Genomic DNA, 20,373 nt, shown 5'->3' with positions numbered 1-20,373 from the left:
GCCATGGAACCAGACTTAATTCTGAAGCAGGAGGCTTCTCAGCACTTCAAAGCATGAACTTTCGTTACCCATTCTGGTAGCACAACTGCTAACTCAAACAAATGTGGTCCTTCAGCCTGGAGAGAGCATGTGGAATGGGTGTACTTAGACCCTGCTCAAAGTAGGATGTTTAACTGCTTCTCAACTTTTTTCATCCAACAAACTAAAGCCATCTGTCCAAATTCTGTTCTAGTGTGGTCTCTAGTAGTTTTGCCGGTGTTACAGAAATGGTGGTGCTCACTAGACTGAGCTTTTTAACCTGAATCTTTGCAGGTACATTGAATTCCAGAGCACAAAAGCTGTCCTTACTGCCTTTTAAATGGGGAACAGGTAATCATGGTCACCACGTGATGCCATCATATGAGGATTAAGTTCAGACTAGGTGATCGGCTTTGAAATTCCAGGTGCTCTGTCTGTTCTGTCTGAAACCCGGCCTTTAATAACCTTACCTTTAGTATCCACTTCCTGCTCTTTCTGTTTTGAAAACAAAAGTTTTGCCTGTACTTGCACACCACTCACCCATATTTTATGCATCTGTTCTCTCATGTTGTGCGACCTGGTGGTGAGTTTCACAGGTATTGAACAAGCAGGGAGCTTCTGAGGGTCCTTCCTTGCCGTGGGAAATACTGTCTATATTTACGCTGTCAACATTGTTAAGGATTGAAAGATGCTGTTACTAGGGTTTGTTCATATTTGCAACCTAGAAATTCTGGGGTTGTAATTGTTTTGTCTAATGATCCCACACAGTCCCCCTTCCATGGAGTTCCTGTGGGCTCCTTGGATTCTCAGGGTTTCTTCCCTGGATTCTTCCATAAATGAGCTTGGGCCCTGCTGTATTTTGTTTGAAAGTAACTTGACTTCTAGGGGCCTTCCTACCTAGCTCACCCTATGCTGTGTGCCGGGGTTTATGTACAGTGTTAGGCGAGGAGGAGGCAGTTGGAATAATATCTTTTGAACAGTGCCTTTCTGAGAAGGGAGATTCTTGTCAAGACCGAGTTTGCTCTGGATGTGTCAGTTAAGATTTGTGGCTGCCTGTAGACATAATACTGACAAATCTTAGATGCCTCTGGTGCTTGGTCACATGCACCTAAGCTGCTTACATATTAATTAAGGGTAAATCTTCTATAGTATCAGGAAGATGCTTGGGGAAGCATCTGCTTTGAAATGTAAAATTATTTCTTAGCACTCAGTAGATTTACATTTCCTTGTGAGAGAGTATGCATATGTGCACTATGTGTGAGGCTGTGTTCCACATCAGTTATGCCAATATCTGTGGTATGTTATGAAGTGTTGGTGTTGGCTTGAGGCTGCAGTTGAAAATTGAGTTATAGAGGAGATCAAAGAAAGGAGAACCCTGTTGGCTGTTGCCTGTCAATCCCAGCACCTTCAAGGGCACTTGGCAATGGAGGGCTCCTGCCCTGCCTTCTTGAGCACTGTGGTGAAAAAAGTTTCCTGGACTGCTCTGCTGGCTCACCTGCTGTCTCTTCAGCAGTTTGAGACTCTGAAAGGTCTGGTTGTTTCCTCAGGTTGTTACATGCATCTTTGGGTGTGGCAGGAGGATCCAAAGTGAGAAAAAGAGACCGCTTACCTGCTTGTTTATGCATAGCTTTCCTCTTGAAAGAGCTTAAAGCATCACAGGTACGGTGCTAGGTGGAGCACTAGTGCTCTCATTAGGCTCCAGGTTAGCACATGAAAATGCTTCTGAAAGCAGCTGTAATGCTGACTGCTGACAAAGAAACCTGACATGTTGGTTGTTCTCAAGTGTCACGTGTGCTTGTATCAGCTCAAGTTTGAATTAATTTCCTTCATTTGAATATATGCAGGAACTTGGTTTGAGAAAGTGTGAGCAAATAATTGCCTGGGAGACAAAAGAGTCGATGCCTTGTCTGTCCCTTTGCCTTAGTGATGCACAGTAGCATAGCTTACTCAGTTTTACCTTTGGACTTCGCTTCTGTATGGTACTGCTGAAACAGAGACTTTTTAAATGCACGGGTTTTTAAACAGCTTTGCTGAATCAGGACTGTTGTGGTCTTACTGGACAAGTTATACTTTTCAGTTATCATTTGGAGAGTTAGGATGAGGCTTTTTATGGTGACACACAGTGACCATGAAAAGGACTACGACTATGTTCAGTTAATAAGCCATGCACTTCCCTTCCTTTTGAACGGACTACAAGAATCTTTACTTAGTCCACTGCTGTGGATATTGTCTGTCTGGATCCTCTTTCTTTTCAGGCTGCTCCTAGAAGTTTTTGATCTGAATGTTCTAAGCAGCAGGATCTCAGGAAACCTCTTCAGGGAGTAGGGACTACACATGAAATAGAGGGCTTTAAGAAGAATATTATCTTCTACTGTTTCCAAAGAATCTCTATTTCTGAGATTCTGAAGCAGGGTTGGCATCCTATGCCATGTATAGGCCACAGTCTTTAGCACAGGAGCACAGGTTTGTGCTTCTTACTTGTAGTCTGAAAAGAAAATGGGCTTAGGTTTATCAATAACTACTTGTTTCAGCATTAAGTCTGAAATCATGTAAGTCATACATTTATATCGCATGCACACACACAAAACATACATGTTTTGAGGTGACTGGTCATACTTGATTCGGAGTTCTGAACTTAAGGAGTTCGGTCTGTTGATAAGCCAGTTGTGCTAATGAATAGGGCCCTGTCATAAGGCCGTTTGTTGATTTTAAGGAGAGAACAGCTTACTGTACTTCTCTAATTTTGGTGTTAAGGTAGAATAGCAAGGAGCATTATAGTGTTGATTTCTTACTTTCATCTCTCCAAAGAGGGAGTTCACTGACCATTGAAGTGAAGAGAACGGATTAAAATAATTATGATTGAGTAATCTGAGATATTAAACTTTATATGTGATGTTGTCTCCTCTTCTGTGCATGTTTTTTGTTAAATGGAGCCTGTTAGAGTATAGACTGTTCAGGAGGAGACAAGCTGAGAACAGGACTGAAGTGTGTAGGAGGAGGGACAGAAAGAGCTGGATGTGCTGTGGAGGAGGATATGAGGACATTGCTTTTAACCACAAATGAACAAAAAGTAGCTGAGCTGCAGGTGGAGTTGCCCAGAAGCTGGGAGGAAGGACTCCAGAAGCCCAGCCTCTGACGGGGGGGGACTCACAGGGACACCCAGCACAGGCTGCTTCGCTGCCTGACCCCTGGGATTCACTCACCTGTTGGAGGGAAAAGAGAAATTTGGTGTCAGTTTCATCCCTCCCCACTACTTATCTGGGTGCATTTTGAGCTAATCATTGTCGATAACAGGCATCTATAAGGGTTGGGGAGAGAGGAAGACAAACAAGTTTGTTTCAGTGGTGTGGGAAGCAGCATGGGCACCAAGGATCTGTGTTAACAGATAGTGCTGGCAACAATATTTCAGCAGCCTATGAGGCATTCAGGTGTTCTCATCTCATGGGTGCTTTAGTCTTCACAATATGGTTTTGAATACTACTTATTTGAAAGCTGCTTTCTGTCTACTTGAAATGATAGAACTCATCTGTACTTACTATCGTGTCTCTGTGTAGAAAAAAAAAAAAAAGTTGCAGCATTTTCTGAAATAAACATTCTCTCTCAAAGCAAATCTTCCTTAGGTGCAGAGTTGGAGTTCTCCAAAGACAACAGCTTTTTCTTTTGATAAAGGTTGAATATTGAATGATACAGCTTTCAGAATTCCTATCCTCTAATTTACTGTGTCAAGTTTTGAACTTTGTCATGTGGCCTGTTCTCCAGTAGGTGTTGAACTGAAACTGTCCACGTTAATTTTAATCCCTGTTTTCTCTTTATACATGAAATAATATAACTTTTGTTTAGAATTACTGTTCTGTTAGTTTTTCCTTAAATTTTGCACTAAATCTTATTTGAGATGTGGCTCTTCATTCTAAAGGAAAGTTGCTTTTGCAGATAAAACCTTCTTTATTTAAACACCTGTTTGTGCAAAACTGTTTTCAGTTACTCAACAGCAAAACTAAGAGGCTTCTTGAAGATATTTGTTCATTAAAGAAGTTAAATGAAAATCTGCTAAGCAGTACTTTGAGTTTTGGCTTTTTTTTTTTAGTAATGGTACCATTTTTTTAGTAATGGTACAAAACTATGTGGTAAGTGAGGACTTAATGTGATCCAGTTATTTTAAATAAAGGCAAATGTGTATGTTTCTTTTCTAGTGGCTAGTGGGAAGCATTGAAAAAGTCTCACACCGGCTAATGAATGAGACCTGTAGCATAGATGGGGTGTCATACGTCACTTGCAGCATTCAGCTGTAATGCTTTTCCCCCCGTGCCTTCTCCTTCATCTCCTGTGTGAGGCTGCCTTTTGGAAAGCTTGTTCAGTTCTACACACTCCACGTGCTTGCTTTTGAATAGAAAGAGTAATAGTTACATACATTTTGATAGATGTATACAAGGCTTCAGGAATTAATTCAGATGAATGAAATTAAGGTCAGTTTTCATTCTGATTCATTGTCTATATGAAGGTTTTGTAAATCAGTGAGCTAGGTGGGCTTCAATCTCCAGTTAATTTGCAAGAACTTTCCTGATGTTTCCCTGTGTTAAAAGGAGTTGTGAAAAGAAGTGGACAGGCACTTGGGAAGAGGGAGAATATCAGCACAATCACTGCCATGTAACGTTCTGTCTCTCTCTCTATCTAATCAAGATACCCTTTAATGTTCAGCTGACTTTCTGTTCCATCCCTTTCTTATCAGCAATATCAACTGCTCTAAGGTATTGCAAGTACAGAAATTATTTTAAAAAATTGATTGTAAAGAGTACTTAATTCAGGGTCAACGTTGTGAAGGAATGTTATGTACACTTAGAGGTTCTGAAAAATGCAGTGAGCAATGTGAAACAAATATAAATTCTTGCTCCTTGATTATTTTTTTTCTTTAATCCTGTCTCACTTCCTTTCCCTGTGTTATGTAATCTGTGGGGAAGTTGGAGTCCACATTGACTTTTGTTTTTAAACATATTTAAAAAGGCTCAAAAAAGAAATGGTCTGTTAATAAAATGCAATCTATGGATGAATATTTGTTTAACAAAAATAGTATTTGGAGACCATGGATTTTCTGAGGCAGGAATATCTGTTTTTATGTCTTGCTCTGGATATTCAGACTTCTGTTAAATGTTGAGTTTCCTCGCAGGAAAAAAATCTACGAATTCTTCTTTATGAACTGTTAATCTCAATTTGGGCATTAGTTACATTGCTTTTTTAAGGAGCTATCCATATTAAGCCTCTCTTCCTAGTTGTTAAGTGCCTCAAAAGTTTTCACACAACTCATAAGAGTAATAAAGAAAAAACCCTACAGTAAATAAGGAGTCATTCACACCTTACGTTTACAACTAATAGAATAACCACAAGAACTTGGTAACAATCGTGAGGTAAGACAAGGTATTTCCTTAGTGCTTGGGCTCCCCTTTGTGAGCTGCAGCCTTTCGCAAGTACAGGATCACAAAACAATTCAAGTCGGAAAGGACTTCTGGAGCCCTCTGGTGCAACCTCCTGCTTGATGCAGGGCTGGCTTCAGCATGAGATCATGTTCCTCAGGAGCTTGTCCAGTCAATCCAAGGTCAGTTACCACAACCTCTCTGGGCTATGTCATCCAGGATTTGCTGCTATCGCTGTGAATTTTTTTTTCTCCTCTTTTATGCAGTTGGAATTGATCTTGCAGCAGCTTGCTGCTTTGCCTCTTTCTTTTTTCCTTTTTACTGTTTGTATCTCTGAGAATGGTCATTCAGGCTAAATGAAACCACCTCTCTCACAGCCCCTGCTTGTGTATCGAAGGCCTTGGCACCCAGCCATCATAGTGGTCATCCATTGGACTTCCTCCAGTGTTTGCTCTCTTTGTTTTAGTTCAGGGCCCCTAAACTGGATACAGATACAGACTGATGGGTACCAGGTAGAGCTTTGAATCTTTCTTTTTCTTCTTGATATTGCTAATACAACATAGTCCATCTTTAATGCTGCAAGCTCTTACTGCTGACTCAGCTTCAGCTTTTTGCTTAGGATTCCATTTTTGATCTGTGTGGTAAGAGTACTTCAGATCAATGAAGAAATCTGCTTGCAGACTCTAGGAATAGAATATTAGGTTATTCTGATAACACTGGGAAACTGGGAATTTTGCCAACTAGAAAAGAACCATTATGTATAGCTGGTTGACTCTAGTAGTTTGAACTTGGGCGCAAATGTTGCTACTGTATGAGAGTCCTAACTGGCTGAAACTCTTGTTTCTGAGAATTCTGCAGCATTGGCCTGGTAGGCTAGCACTGTGCATCAGCCACATGCAAAACAGTTCTTGGTTTGCTACAACCAGTCCTAACTGCTAACGTGCAGGATTACTGTCTGATTTATCTTTTTGTGTCTTTGACACTTCAGTGCAGGCAGCTCTGGTTTGTTCTCCTCTGAAATGAGGGCTACCCTTTAAGGAAAAAGGTAAATGCATAACATTGTAGTCTTGATAAGTAGTTTTATCAAGCCCTGCTTTTCTCCCAGAAATCTAAAGAGAGATTTCAAAGCTACCCTACTGCAAGCTTTCAGATATGCTGTACTGCTAACTTGTATTGTATTACTGTCCCCCTCAACTGTGGAAATCTTTCTTCTACACCCGCAGGTATCTGTTACGTTGTAAAGTGTCATTATTCTTTGTTCTTACTGAACGTGCTGGAATGTCAGTGGTTGGAAAACTTTGTTTATAAAATATGATAGGGATTTATAAAACACGATTTGTCATTAGTTATCTCCTCCATAGGAAGGTCAACTTCTAAGCTGTCTGGCTCTACTTCTGCTGGGTTTATTTATCCATAAACCAAGCATTGTCCTTTCTTTACCTTGACCTTTGGCAGCCTCTCAGAGATTAAATTCTGCAAACCCTGCTTTCGTATGTGCTTTTGGAATCTTAATCGAAGCGTAACTTTTGACTTGTTGATGAATGTTCTTCGCCATGGCCAAAATACAAATACATGGGCTTTTTTGATGACATTTTGTTCTGTTGTTGGTTTGGGTTTGGCTTTTTCTGTTTTTCTTGTTTGGGTTTTTTGTTTTGTATTAAAGAAAAGAGTAGATTGACTGGGGGGAGGGAATACAAGAACTGTAATCACTGCATTTAGTAAATTTTTTGTAGAAACCAGTGTTGTCTGGTCATGGGTACCAGCTGTTGGCTTCCACCTGTGAAGACTGTAGATTTAGGGCTCTTCAGGAGATTTTGGTACGTCTTCCGACACGAATTTCTTCTCAAGTCCATCAGTTCCCTAGTCGTCATGATCTATGTATGTTGTTCCTCTTCTAAACAGATAACCAAAACTGCTGTGACAGAATACGTTGCTGATTTTTCAGGATTTATTTTCTGTGACTCTGGAAATTGTTTAAGTGGCCAGAGTGCAAATTTGTAACACCTAGAGGCAAGAATCATTCTTCTGTTTACTGAGAGTAAGTTGTGAAGGTTATTATGGAATACAAAAGGTTGAAGGATGAGAAGAAAGCAATGTTGGTATACCTTTTGCCTAGATTCCATAATAGTGTGAGAATGTTTCCTAGATAATGTTAACTGAATTTGTACCATGCCAGGTAAGGTGGCTGAACACTTTTGCTCACAGTGCAGCAAATATTTAATTAAATTTCTCTTAATATATTTTTTGCTTAGTAGGTGCTGTACATTACTTGAAATGTCCTGTTTCATCGTAGGTTTCTGGGTGCTTTGAAGAATAATGTCTGTGGAGGCATTTCTTATATTGTGCTTATGTTCTTGACATGGGTTTACCTAGTTCTTACGATTAATATTTGCTTGCTGTCAAACTTTTTAGATAAAGTTCGTATACGCTCCAGCATGACTGCCTTGCATAGGCTGAGGGGCTCAAGACCTTAGTGCTCTCTCCTCCTGTCATTTAGAGTTATCAGGAAATTTCAGAATCTTCCTCTGGAAGCAGCTAAAATGAACTTTGGCTTGCCTCTGTTTCTTTCCTGCCTCATAAGAATACATGTGACTCTGATACTCATTTGAAATTGTTTTTCAAGATAGTTTTGTTCTACCAAATCTCAACCTTTTGAACTTTCTCTACTGCCCTTATTTTTCATCTGCTCTACTCATGAGACTGGTAAGTCTTTCCAGGTGTTAATTTGCATGACTATTCTAACTGTTTTGTCTTCTGAAAATAACCTTATTAATTGAAAGACTAATTAAAATTTGAATGCGAGCATGCATCTTGAGAACAGGAAATGTTGTATGTGTTTTTAACACTCATAACGAAAATGTACGTGCAATTGCAAATTAGTTTTGGAAAAATGCAGGCTGTGCATGAGTTGGATCTTTTTCTAGTTAATTCTCATGCTTGTTTCTTCACAGCAACTGTCTTTTTTTTTTTTTTTTAAAGAGTAAGGAACCCATTTATTTGTAAATATAATCCCTATGCTAGGTCAGTGTTAAAGTAGTCTACCACAGAGCAATGTATGCCGTCTCACTTGTGTTTTGCTCACAACTATCATTCCATGCTGCATGCCAGTAGTTTGATCTTTGGAACTTTGTCTAAGGATCTATGTCAAAATAGTAACATCAAAATAGTTAAAACTCATCAATTTCTGATTTTCTGGAGAACCCAAATACTCTAATGATGACAACTCCAAAGTCCTAAGCTCCTGTACCCTTTTATTTCAGGCAACTGGTGTATCTTGGGAGTTCTGGTAGGAAAAAATACTGTGCATTGCCTGGAAGTCCAGGTGTAGGATGTGTGTGCGCGCAGCAACAGGTGTCAGTGGGTGTTTGTGTGTCCGCCTCACCCTCTGACAGCTACTGTGGTGTATGCCAGAGAAGCAGGTCCCTGACTCTGGTGGTACCAAACTTCAGAGGTGTCTCAAGGGGCGCAGTATTGAGCCCGCCTGGCTAGAGAAGCCTTTGAGGCTTTTCAGGGAAGAGGTTTACAGCTGACTTTTAAGATCTGGACTAAATAGCCATGGCAGCCCTGCCTCTGCTCCTTGTAGTGGGTAGGTTGGTATACTGAAGTGGGAGGTGGAGTGGGGAGGGAAGGGATGGCCTTTTGAGAGGGGACTTCACTTAAGTGCCTAACCTTCCTTGGGACAAACCGCAGCTGAAATGTGGAAGAAGTGAATAGCTGAACGCTCGTGGAGCCGTCATGCGGCACTAGTTGCTGGCAGTTGTGGTACAGACTTCCTGTCTTTTTAGAAAGAGAATTGGGCTGAAGTAGATAACCTTTCTGCTACTGTGGTGATGCGGGACTTTGTTTAAAAGCATAAGCTTGAAAAAGCTGCAATAGATGCTATATGGCTAGGTTTGGCTTGATTACTTGTTACTGATGTAGTTCTAATATTTTTTTATTTTTTTAATTTGATTGAGGCTTCAGCCTGCCCATGACGGCACACAAGGCTACATAAATACTGGCAATATATGAATGTGCAGTGTATATATATGGCAACTATTCAGTAATTACCATAATCTTAGCAGTACTTACAGAACCAAAATGAAGTGGTTTTTAAGTTTTATTAAAAAAATAAGGTTTTCCTGACACTGCTGAACTTAATCTGTTGGCATTAACTTCCTCTCTTCCCCGCAAAAAAGGCAGTTGGGCAGATCAGTGTATAGTAATGGTGCAGTATGGGTATGTTCAGAGCAAAAGATATCTCTCCTGTATCACAGGATGCTATTCGTATGTAAGTGAACACTAACACTGGAGTTAGAACTCTCTTCAGGCAAGTAATTCCTCTCCACAGCTCAATTAAAATCACAAGGTTAAACAGCTGTTTGGTCCCAAATATTGTTTTTAGGGGACTGTGCAAAAGTAATTTTCTGTTTGAAATGTGATCTCAATTTAACTTCTGTGCTTGATTTTCCTAAAATAAGCAGCTGCAGACACTTAGTGTAAAATAGTTAACATGTTCAATAGGAATGCAAATGTAACCCATGACACTGTAATGGCTCCACACTAATGATACTGCAGACATGATGTATCATGTCAGATATTCCTGTTAATATCCCTGTTGTAAATCAGCCTGATGTGCCCTAATGGTTGTGAAGAGGACAGCGAGACTGAGATAATGATCAGCATGTGATATTTTCTTTCGAGGTATGTCAACCCTTTTCATATTCAAGATCTCAAATTAATTTTTGTATCTTAAAACACTTGTGATTAAACTTTGAGATCTTTTACCCTATGATTTCTGAGCTCGTCTTTGGTGTGAAGATCTGTTTGTCTTTTTCAAATAGATAATTTTTGCTCCTTGTTAACCTGCATTTTCCATTAGGTTAGATCTCCTTAAGTTACCTTTAGAGTGGAATTCTTTTTGTGAATTATATTTGGTCAGAAGTGAGACTGCTTACAGCTTTTTCTTAAAATCCTGGGGTGCCAAGTAAGCATGGGATAAAAGGAATTCCTTTTTGTGGTGTGGCAGCAGAAAAATGAAAGCTTTTGCTATGAATTATTTGCTCTGATATATATATATATGGCAGGAACCATTGCTTCCTTCTAAGGGATTTGAATATTTTAAGGGTCTGCTTTCAGTCCAGAAGTCTCTAGTAGTGGCTTTATCAGGACCCTGTGGTATTGTCCTGATTTATTGGAAAGCTCTGCAGAAATTGGACAAGAAAACATTCTGTAGTTTCTTTTTTTTTTTTCCCTTAGGTTTTCTAAAATGAGGTGCAAAGGGAGCTCTTCTGCTCCTTTCATGCCAGCCCAAATGCCATGTGCTTTACCTTTGGCATGTTGCTGTCTGGAGCATATCAGGGTTTAGCAATGTTGGGTTTCCTCAGTCAATGCAAGAACAGGTTGTAGTTTGTAGTTCTACATTTGGTTGTGCCAGTTTGTGGCTTCTGATAATGTTATGCCATTTGGGAGCTTTGAGACTTTTTGGAGTGTGTAAAGAGTGTGGACACCAGCAAAACACCAGGACTTAGGCAGAAGAGACAGAGCAGGGAAAAAAGAGGAAAAGGAGAGTAAGTTGCTCGGTAGAGAATGGGAATTGTATATTGACTGTGCCTGGTGCTTTCAGTTCAATATATACTTTAAATTAAAAAAAAAGGTGAACTGGAAATCCCTGACATAGTACAGAGGGAGGACGAGCTGCCTGGTGCCCTAGAACATACAGTGGAAATCACATGGACAGAGAAGAGTGAGCTGAGCAAGTGTTGTGCCATCTGCTAGATAAGCTGTAGAACAGATTACTTATTATGATGCTCCCTGTAAAGGGAAGACAGATAGTTAGGATTGCAGAATTGAATTGAAAGCAAGTATGTGAGATCAGCTTCTCAGGTTTAGTTCATCTTACACATGCATTTGCAGCAGAGAGCTATTATACTTTATTATTACAATTAATCTGTATTTTGCTCTGAAGATAAAAACCTGCTGCTCTTACTATGCCTCGGAGGAGATTGTGGGGATTGTTGCTTGAATATAACTGTGCTAGTAACCTCTAATGGGGGTAGATAGGGAGAGAAAATTGCCTGTTAGTCCTTTAACTTTCATATTATTGCAGTGCCAATGAACTGTGGTGAAAGCCTTTTACTTGCAAAAGAGAGGATTTGAATGTGCACAGAACTGTCACACAGGTGTACCTCCTTGTGAGGCTCTTTCAGGTGTCCCTAATGCTAGAAGTTCTTGTTTTCTCTGAAGACAGAATGTAGTCTGGAGTTTCGTTTACTTGCTTCTGAAGTAGTAACAACCTGAAAGAAATCCTTTTGCAATAACAGCCAGCCTGTCTTGCATTGTGTATTGTATTTACCTGCAGTGATGGTGTTATTCCTGTCATGCTTTCCGTCTTATTCTTAGATACATTTTAGAACTTGCTTGCTATTTTTCCATGTTAAATTAACTAAAGATATATATAAAAAATAACTGCATGTCTGTCTCTCTTTACATTTCTTTTCCCCTGTAGCTGTCTCAAATGATCCTATAAAACCATCATCTCAGGCTGTCTTCATAATATATATGTAACTTGGGCAGGGGTAAGAAGGTAATTATATGCAGAAGCCCTTCAGGGTACTAAATGCTGAAACAGAATGGATTCTTTCTGGGGTGCATTAAAAGGAGTGTGGCCAGCAGGTCGAGAGAGGTTATCCTTCCCCTCCACTCTGCCTCATTTGGAGTACTGTGTCCAGTTTTAGGCCCCCCCAGTTCAAGAAGGACGTGGAACTGCTTGAGCAAGTCCAGCAGAGAGCTACCAAGATGATCGGGGAGTGGAGCTTCTCTCTTATGAGGAAAGGCTGAGAGACCTGGGTTTGTTCAGCCTGGAGAAGAGAAGACTGAGGGGGAATTTCGTCAATACCTATAAATATCTAAAGGGTGGGTGTCAGGACGATGGGACTAGGCTCTTTCCATTAGTGCCCAGTGACAGGCCAAGGGGCAATGGGCACAAGTTGGAACACAGGAAGTTCCACTTAAACATGAGAAAAAACTTCTTTCCTGTGCGGGTGCCAGAGCAGTGGCACAGGCTGCCCAGGGAGGCTGTGGAGTCCCTTCCCTGGAGACATTCAAACCCCGCCTGGACGCGTTCCTGTGCCCCCTGCTCTGGGTGTGCCTGCTCAAGCAGGGGGGTTGGATGAGATGATCTCCAGAGGTCCCTGCCAACCCCTACCATTCTGTGATTCTTTATATTGCCAAGGTGAAGGAATTGCCAGTAAAAAGAAAGCAAATTAAACTGAGATACATTTCTTGCAAGTTGTTTTTATGATGGTCTCTCTTTCACAGCACTAGCAGTTGTACTGGTAGGAGAGTAGTCAAACTTGTTGATTAATGCTCTAGTTAGCTTATCAGTCTCTAAGTAGTGTTACAGCTGTAATGATGAGCTACAGGAGAGCTTCACAACACTGACATAGAGTATACTAGTTATAGAGACAAAGTAAATCTTTCATCCAGTAGTTTACCTGTAGAATTATAACCTTATGCTTTGAAAAAAGTGGAAGGAGGGAAAACATGGAAATGTGTTTCGAGGTTTTCCATGCTGTTGTTCTTTGGTATTTTCCCTACAGTTGTTTCTGCTCCATCTTTATACTATTTTTTATTTTGTGTGAGGTGGAGTAGGGGAAAGCTGAAAGGGGTTTGTAGAATTACAGTTACTGTTTAGCTTTGATATTATTGACTTGTGTAATTTCTGTACCTAAACATTTTGTTCTTATCTTTTAATATGATAATCTGTTCCTGGTTTGGGTTTCAAGGTAACTGTACCCTTGTGATTTAGAAGCATGTGATCATTTGTGTAAATATATGCATATTTAAGGAAGGCAGCGCACCCTATTAACCTTATAATACATTCCAGCACACTCTAACGTTTGTGCCTCGACTGTTTTTCTCGTATTAAACATTTCTCCTGTATTCCAAGTGATACTATCTCTGTTGGTGTATTTATGATACTGTTCGTGTTAGCTGATCTGAAGTGGCCAGGAAAAACAACTTTTTAGTGTCCAGGTTGTTCCTAGTGCAGATGTGTATTCAGCCCTTTTAGAACATGAAGCTCAGTATTATTTTATTTCCCAAACTGCCACACTTTATGAATAAAAAATAGTCCGTATTTGGTGGGTCAGCCACCTGGGCATTAAGGTAGTAATGGTAAGGAAAAGCGGTAATGCCAGGCTGGAAGTATTTGTGGTATGAAGGTGCTATAGCTGCCTGCTGATTGAAGTAGCAAAAGCATTTTAGTCTCAGTGGAACTTCTGGCTTCTTTTTTCTTTTAAATGAGGGAGTGAAAGCCTATAGTCAAGTTCCCAGAAAAACCTACACCAAGGTATGTAAATAACTGAGCTAACCTGGACGTATTTGAATATTTGCTGAACTAACTAGACAGTAGGAAAAAAGAAAATCTGTTACTTCAATAATCCAGACATGCTGTGCGTATAGAATATCTGTTGTGCTCTTGGAGGAGCTGAGTGCTACCAAAAGCATGAAGACTGGTCTGTACCGTCTGTCCAGTTTTGGAAAAACATAGTTGTGGTGAGAAGACACAAGCCTGGCATATCACTTTATGATTAAAAACTAGCAAAGTCAATAAAAATAATTTCATTTTCAGTGGCTTTATGTCTAGCTCTATGACTGTTACTACAGTGTTTAATTTGAGACATTTCAGAGACTTCAGAATTAATGTGTTTTGATAGCTGCTTTTAAGGTTATTCAGCAAGAATAATCTTTTACGAAAGCAGATCAAATACAGTAAAAGGCTACTATGTCTGCAACTTTTTTGTGATTTTTTTTTTTTTTTTTTTTTTGGTACTAGCGTGTTGTACCAGGCAGGTGGAGAATGTTTATGCAGCAAAAGATTTAGTATCTTAGTCTTACTTTAAAAGAACAAGGCTGAATGATCTAGAGGGGGGCTAAGACCTTTTAGGTTAGGGCACTTTTAGAAAGTTACAAATGAACTCTTTTTACCTACTAAAAATTCTTATTTAACCAAGCCCATTGCCTGATGTGGTGATAGAACTGCATAATGTACCTCCTGAGGATGAGAAACAGTGCCTGCCAGCACAGCCATAGGAAGAGTTGGAATATGTGATTGGGATACATAAGCTTAGCAAATTGTCTATCCTTCTGTTTATTATAATCTATCAACCCTTTTTTTAATCAAACTTTGTGGTTTTTTTGTAGGAATTTGTTTACCAGAAAGCAAAGTGCAAGATTTGAAAAACAAAACGATATGGGATGGAAGTTGTTTGGAAAAGTACCTCTCAGAGAAAACTCACAGAAAGATCCAAAGAAAATACAAAAGGTATTTGTTTAATTCTGTGTTAGCATTAGTGGTGAATGTAGAAGCCAGTTAAGTTTATGATCTGTATGTATGACTCTGCGGCCTGTTTTGAGTTGTGTACAGTTTCTTGGACGGTATCAGAGAAGGTTCTTCACTGGAATTTTTGTTTTTATTATTTCCATTATAACAGTGCCATTCAAAAGAACGAGTTCTACATGGTCATTACATTGAGTGCTCCATGAAAACACATACCACTGGTTTAAAGCATTTCGTATGGAGATTCAGAGTATATGAATGCATATTTGTTTTTTATAACCAAACTTAGCTGGTATTTTGAAAATCTTTTTCTTTATCATGCTTTTTGAAGGAAAACTGTGTTCTGCTGGGCCTTGACTTATTTGTGCTTAAATAGTAATTAAAAATACATAAATTCAAGACAAAGTGAATGTGGTAGCATGCCAGAATTTTGTGTTGGACTGCTGGTTTCACCCATTCCTTGTTTTCTAAAGTATTTGCTATTTGGAGTTGAAATTTTCCATGTGTGGGCCTTGATGAAATTTTGGTTACTGACTTAAAATTTTGGAACAATATAACATAGTTCAGGATAAGTAAATGGAATAAAATTGATTTTTTTTTTTCCTTGGGCAGTATAGTTCAGAAGGGAGTGTGAATTACAGTTGTTTATTGAAGTGGTTCCCTGAATAGAGAAAAACTTGAAAAGCATCAGAAACACCAAAGAACTTCGGTTTCTCCCTGTCTTCATTGCGGCTTTGACATTGTTTATGTGTGTGTGTGCTACTTGTATTTGCCAGTAGTTAGATCATGATTTGTCAAACTGCTAACGGTTGTTTTTGGGGACAGAGTTGAGGGGGAAGGGGTTGTAAAAAAAAAAAAAAAAAAAAAAAAATTAAAAAATCTTTTCAGGCCTTCCTTAGTGTGTCATAAGAGAGTGAAAAAACTCTCTCCTTTGCATATCACATCTCAAGCTATAACATTGTAACGTTGTTGAAAACATAACATTTCAGGGAGCTGGTTCTGCAGGTGAACCCAAGCATGTTGCTAGTCAATCAAATAACCTGCCTTCCCAATGGGGGAAGATCTTGTGAAACCCAACTATGTGGTCTCTAGTTGATGAGCTGCTCTTTCAGTGAGAAGAAGGGATCCTCTTTTAATCTGCCTCACATGATCTGGGATTTTTGGATTGCGTATAGGCATTTTATATGTTTGGGGCTTTTGTTATATTTCATTTGGTTCTCGCTTCCTTGCTCAAACCACTGTGGGACTGGGAAGGTTTGTATGGAGGGAGACCATGTAGTTAGAACTTTGAAACTGTCTGCTGTGTGTGAAATGAGAATGCTGATTTGAAGGACTGTGGAGCTTGATTTTGGGTAAAGTGCTCTGGAAATCCAGGTGTCTTGTGTGACTGTTCTTAGCTGTAGCTAGGCTGTTAATTTAAGTGAAGCTCAAGCAGCTTTTGAAGTTGTCACTATCATCAGCTGTTCAGGCTTTACCTACAGCTTATCTTGATGCAGTTAACAGTTCCAGAGTGTTCACCAAAGATTCTTGATGACCCAATTGAAGAGGTGATTGTGGTACTCGGGATGCTTAGCAGTGTGTTTTATTGTAGACATCTGTTCTTTGATAAGTATTTATCTTTGGTAAATAATTTACTAATACGTTTGTGGTGGTTGCTGGTACTATGAATATTTTCCTTTAGATCCAAACTATCTTACATCGTGATTATTCAGTGTTCCTAGAACATTACAAATTTGAGTGATTGTATTAAATTTGTTAGAAAATAGTAGCTATTAAAGAATTATGTGGTATGGTACCCAACCATTAGTGAGTTTCTGGCAAGATTGCAAGTCTGAAACAGTTGTCTCCAGTGCCTCTTGGATAACAATAACTAATCATTCCTGATTTAGTTAGTGCTTTCCTGAAGTTATTTTTGACATGTAGAATTTCAGAGACATGGGTAGTGCTGTAAATAACTAATCCAGCCTCACCAGCACCCAAAAGCACATCCCAATTTAGGTTACCCCTTGCAGGTTGCTTTGACAATGGCAAAGTAGCACTTGTGTTGCAGAGTTATTTGCCCATTTAGAGGCATGCTTTTAGCTCTTTGACTTGTGCCAAGAACTTCAATGTGTGCAAGTGGAAAGGTGACATCATGACTTCATGTATTGAAGAATTTGGAGATGTGCAATGAAATGTGGGAGCTGGGGAAGAAGATGGCCGTGGTCAAGGCAGATGGTTAGTGTCCTAGTAAATTGTTTCAGTGTCTGCACTTTTTCCCGTGGGACGTGAAATGAGGTGCCTAAAATATTTCTTTTGTAAGTGGCTGTTCATTGTCTGCACTTTATGTATGCTTTATGTGAAATTGGGCTTAATTTTTTTTTTTTAAATTTATTTTCCTTCCCAGAAGTGCTAGGGCCTCCCTTAAAGCGCACTGCAATGGGAGTTACACTTACATGAAAACCACTATAAGCACTAGGAGCCCTGAGAAGCCAATCGTTTGGGGATGCAAAGTTGGTCACTGTTTTGGTGCTCAACACTCTGTATCTTGATCACCAGTGTTAAGTGACTTGACTACCACACTGTCTCATCCAGAGAGATGTGGAAAACATTGTGGGACACTCTGACATGAACTTGTCAGTATGGGAACTGGGTCTTGAGGACTGTGCGGGGAGCTGCAAGGTCCTGAACAATGAGGGTAACACTGTAATTGTTAATTGAATGCTGTCAGCTCTACATATTGAGTGAAGTGCGTAGAGCACACAGCCCGAGAGAAAAATGTCACCTAGACAGAAGGGACTAATTCAAAATCTACATTTTTTTTTTTTTTAACATAGTATTGTGTGTAATTTACACTTCAAAAAAACAAACTGGAGGGAGAAAGGGCACAGCAAGTTTTTTCTGACATCCTGGGAAATCAGCAGGGTTTTGAACCCTGCTGTCGGTTGATCTCTTGAGCTAACATAGTGATTTGTAGCAGCAGACACCTGTCACACCATGCTGTGAATTTCTGATTATATTACACAACTGGGCATGTGTAAACTTGATGAGAAATTGCTCATGTGCTACTGACCATGGTTATCACGGGTATTGCTTCCTTCCCATAGTACACTTTATTCCTTCCGTCTTCTGTATGTGCAGGATTATATTATATTCGTGGGATTCAGTGCACTGGCAGACTTATTTCTAATGTTTTGTGCTATGACATGATGAACAAAGGAACAGTGCGTTGGTGTACCCTTGTAACTTAACTTTTCATCACTCTGCCTCTTGGGTATTCATCTAGATTTGTTCCGAAGAGATACTCTGTGCCCTGTTGAAGGGTTTTGTGCCTGTTTGCTGGTGGCAGAAAACTGACAGGCTTCTGAGAATGTTACTTGAGATGCTTCAAGTTTGGGAAAGGGTGGAGATGTAGACTGTAACTTCCTCCTGAGCTTGACCCTGTCCCTTCTATTCGAGTTCCTGCCTCTGTTGGTGCTGGTACTCGAAACAGGGATTGTTTATTGAGCAAGAGCCTTTCCATTCTCTGGCTCCTCAGGCTTGACTTAATGATTCTTTTCAAGGAAAAAAAACCCAAATATGTTCATACCATGGAGTCCAGGTCTTCCTGCAAATTGTCTGTTCACAGTGATGTTATTTTCTGTGTGGTAAAATACTCATTAGCCCATAGATTGTAGAAGACTCAATCTGACTGACTACAGATGCTCTTGAGTAGTGTTTCTATTAGCGAAATCTTGGTCTAAGTTAATTCTGAAAGGCAACTTAGAGGAAAGTTGATAAATTCTTCATTGTGATTTTTACTTGATTACTGTTTCACATCTTGGGGCGGGGGTGTGTGTGTGGAATTCAAGTTGCATGTACCTTGCTTAGACTATTGAAAGTCCTTTGGATAATCTAAGATACCACAAAATAGTCTGACTGTAGTAGTAGCTACAATTTCTGTTTCTAGCTGTCCTCAAGTTTTACATACCTAGAGAAATCCATCTGATCGTACCTGCTTGGTATGAAGCTCTTTGTGCACAGGAACTAAGGTGTCTGAGCCACTAAGAAATCCTTTCTCAACTCAGCCTCTTTTGCTTCTGGACAGGCATCAAAGAAATCCTTTGCGCCAGGTTACTAATTAGAGCCCTGTGACTCTCCCATTAATTTGGCTGTAGGCTCCTATAGTGAGTTCATTGGTATATTCATGGTTCCATCTTTTGATACCTTTTTTTTTTCCCCCAGAATGAGATGAACAAAGTTAACTGCAAACATAGTCTTCTGAAAGATAGGGATGACTGTGTACCCATTTTTCAAACTTACACGAAGGGAGTAATCTTTAAATACATTCATATTCACATTGTATTGATACTTTCCCCATAATAATCTTGTCTGGGATTGAAATAAATTTGCAGGAAGGAATGCAATTGAAAGGTGTGTGTGTTTATGTAAAGGGTGAAGGGGTGGGAGGAAGTAGTTGAACTGTGAAGTGGCTAAAGATTGTTCTTAGAAATACCAGTTCTTACTTCCTTCTGGCCTGCTACTTAATAAATAAGTGATGAAAACTCCAGACCATCAAACTTCAGTTGCCATTCATAAGTTGAGTGTATAACCACAGCTGAAGATAGCTGTACGTATACAACTGAGGCCAGACACAATTTGTAAGAAGCAGTAACATTTTTTTTTTCTGACTGACTTCTGACCAAAAGAACGGTCAGACAGGTTTTTGAGCACGTAAGCCTTTTCTCAAGTCCTATAAAAACTACTAACAGCACTCACTTGCTCAACTAGTATACGCAAGACATAGCATTATAGTCTATTTTAACAATGTGGGAATTAAAGTCACTCCAGCTAAGTTGGTGCTTGGCCTACTTTTACTGCTGACAGTATACACGAGTACTTCTCTCTTGATAAAGAATCAGTGTTGGCATAGGCTAAGGTTGGATTGCTTTGCATTGTCACCAAGAGGTTTTTTTAGAGTTTTTATACAGTTTTATACAGTTAACTGTATAAAAGCTTAAAAGCTGTCAGAACAAGTAATCTCATCTGAGAAGCTGGAAGTACATTTACAACAGGGGTTTGCATGATTAATTTTTTGTATCAATTATCTTTAGGAATCCTGCTTGAGCAGAACTGGTTATGCCAGTTGCTTTTATAATTGATGTGTGAAAATGCTCTATAAGTCAGATGACAGTACTTCACTGGAAGTAATAACCAAATTTAAATGCTCTTCCCTTCCAATAGACTGTAGAGCTGAGCTAGGCTTTGCAGCCACTGCTTCCTTCAGGAACTCTTGAGGAGTGGCAAGGACAGCAGATGTAAATATCATATGTTTGCAACTTTTTTTTCCTTCCCAGTGGTTTTGTTAGTGAATGCTCCTGAAAAAGAAATTCCTTTCAAAATTCACAAAAAGATAACATGGTTCTCAGCATATGATTTGGTTGTCTTCTCTCATGTCGTCAGCCTTCACAGAACTTGTTTGCAACTGGCCAGTCAAGATCTTGTGTATTAAGAAGCCAATGTGTATAGAGGACAGTCAGATTTTAGCTATATCCTAATACCATGTTAGAGCTGTCTTCCCCAAAGGAAATATAAATAACATAAATAACATAAAATTATGTTTTTCTATAGTTTGTCTCTTCTTTTTTTCCTGTAATATTAAAATCTATT

At 39.5% G+C, this 20,373-nt stretch overlaps 1 protein-coding gene across 3 annotated transcripts in view; it reads left to right on the top strand.

Moving 5' to 3' along the window:
- TBC1D14 (TBC1 domain family member 14) overlaps window positions 1-20,373 on the top strand; it is a 73,394-nt gene that overhangs the window by 7,791 nt on the left and 45,230 nt on the right. For all 3 annotated transcript variants that reach the window (XM_064449087.1, XM_064449086.1, XM_064449088.1), the window contains exon 3: window positions 14,610-14,730. In XM_064449087.1, the coding sequence (XP_064305157.1) occupies window positions 14,610-14,730 (121 nt within the window). The remainder of the gene's footprint in view (window positions 1-14,609; window positions 14,731-20,373) is intronic.

This window comes from Phalacrocorax carbo, chromosome 4 (genome assembly GCF_963921805.1).
Source record: "Phalacrocorax carbo chromosome 4, bPhaCar2.1, whole genome shotgun sequence".
Classification (NCBI taxonomy): domain Eukaryota; kingdom Metazoa; phylum Chordata; class Aves; order Suliformes; family Phalacrocoracidae; genus Phalacrocorax; species Phalacrocorax carbo.
The sequence above is the reverse complement of the archived record's forward strand: the minus strand, read 5'-3'. Positions and strand labels throughout refer to the sequence as shown.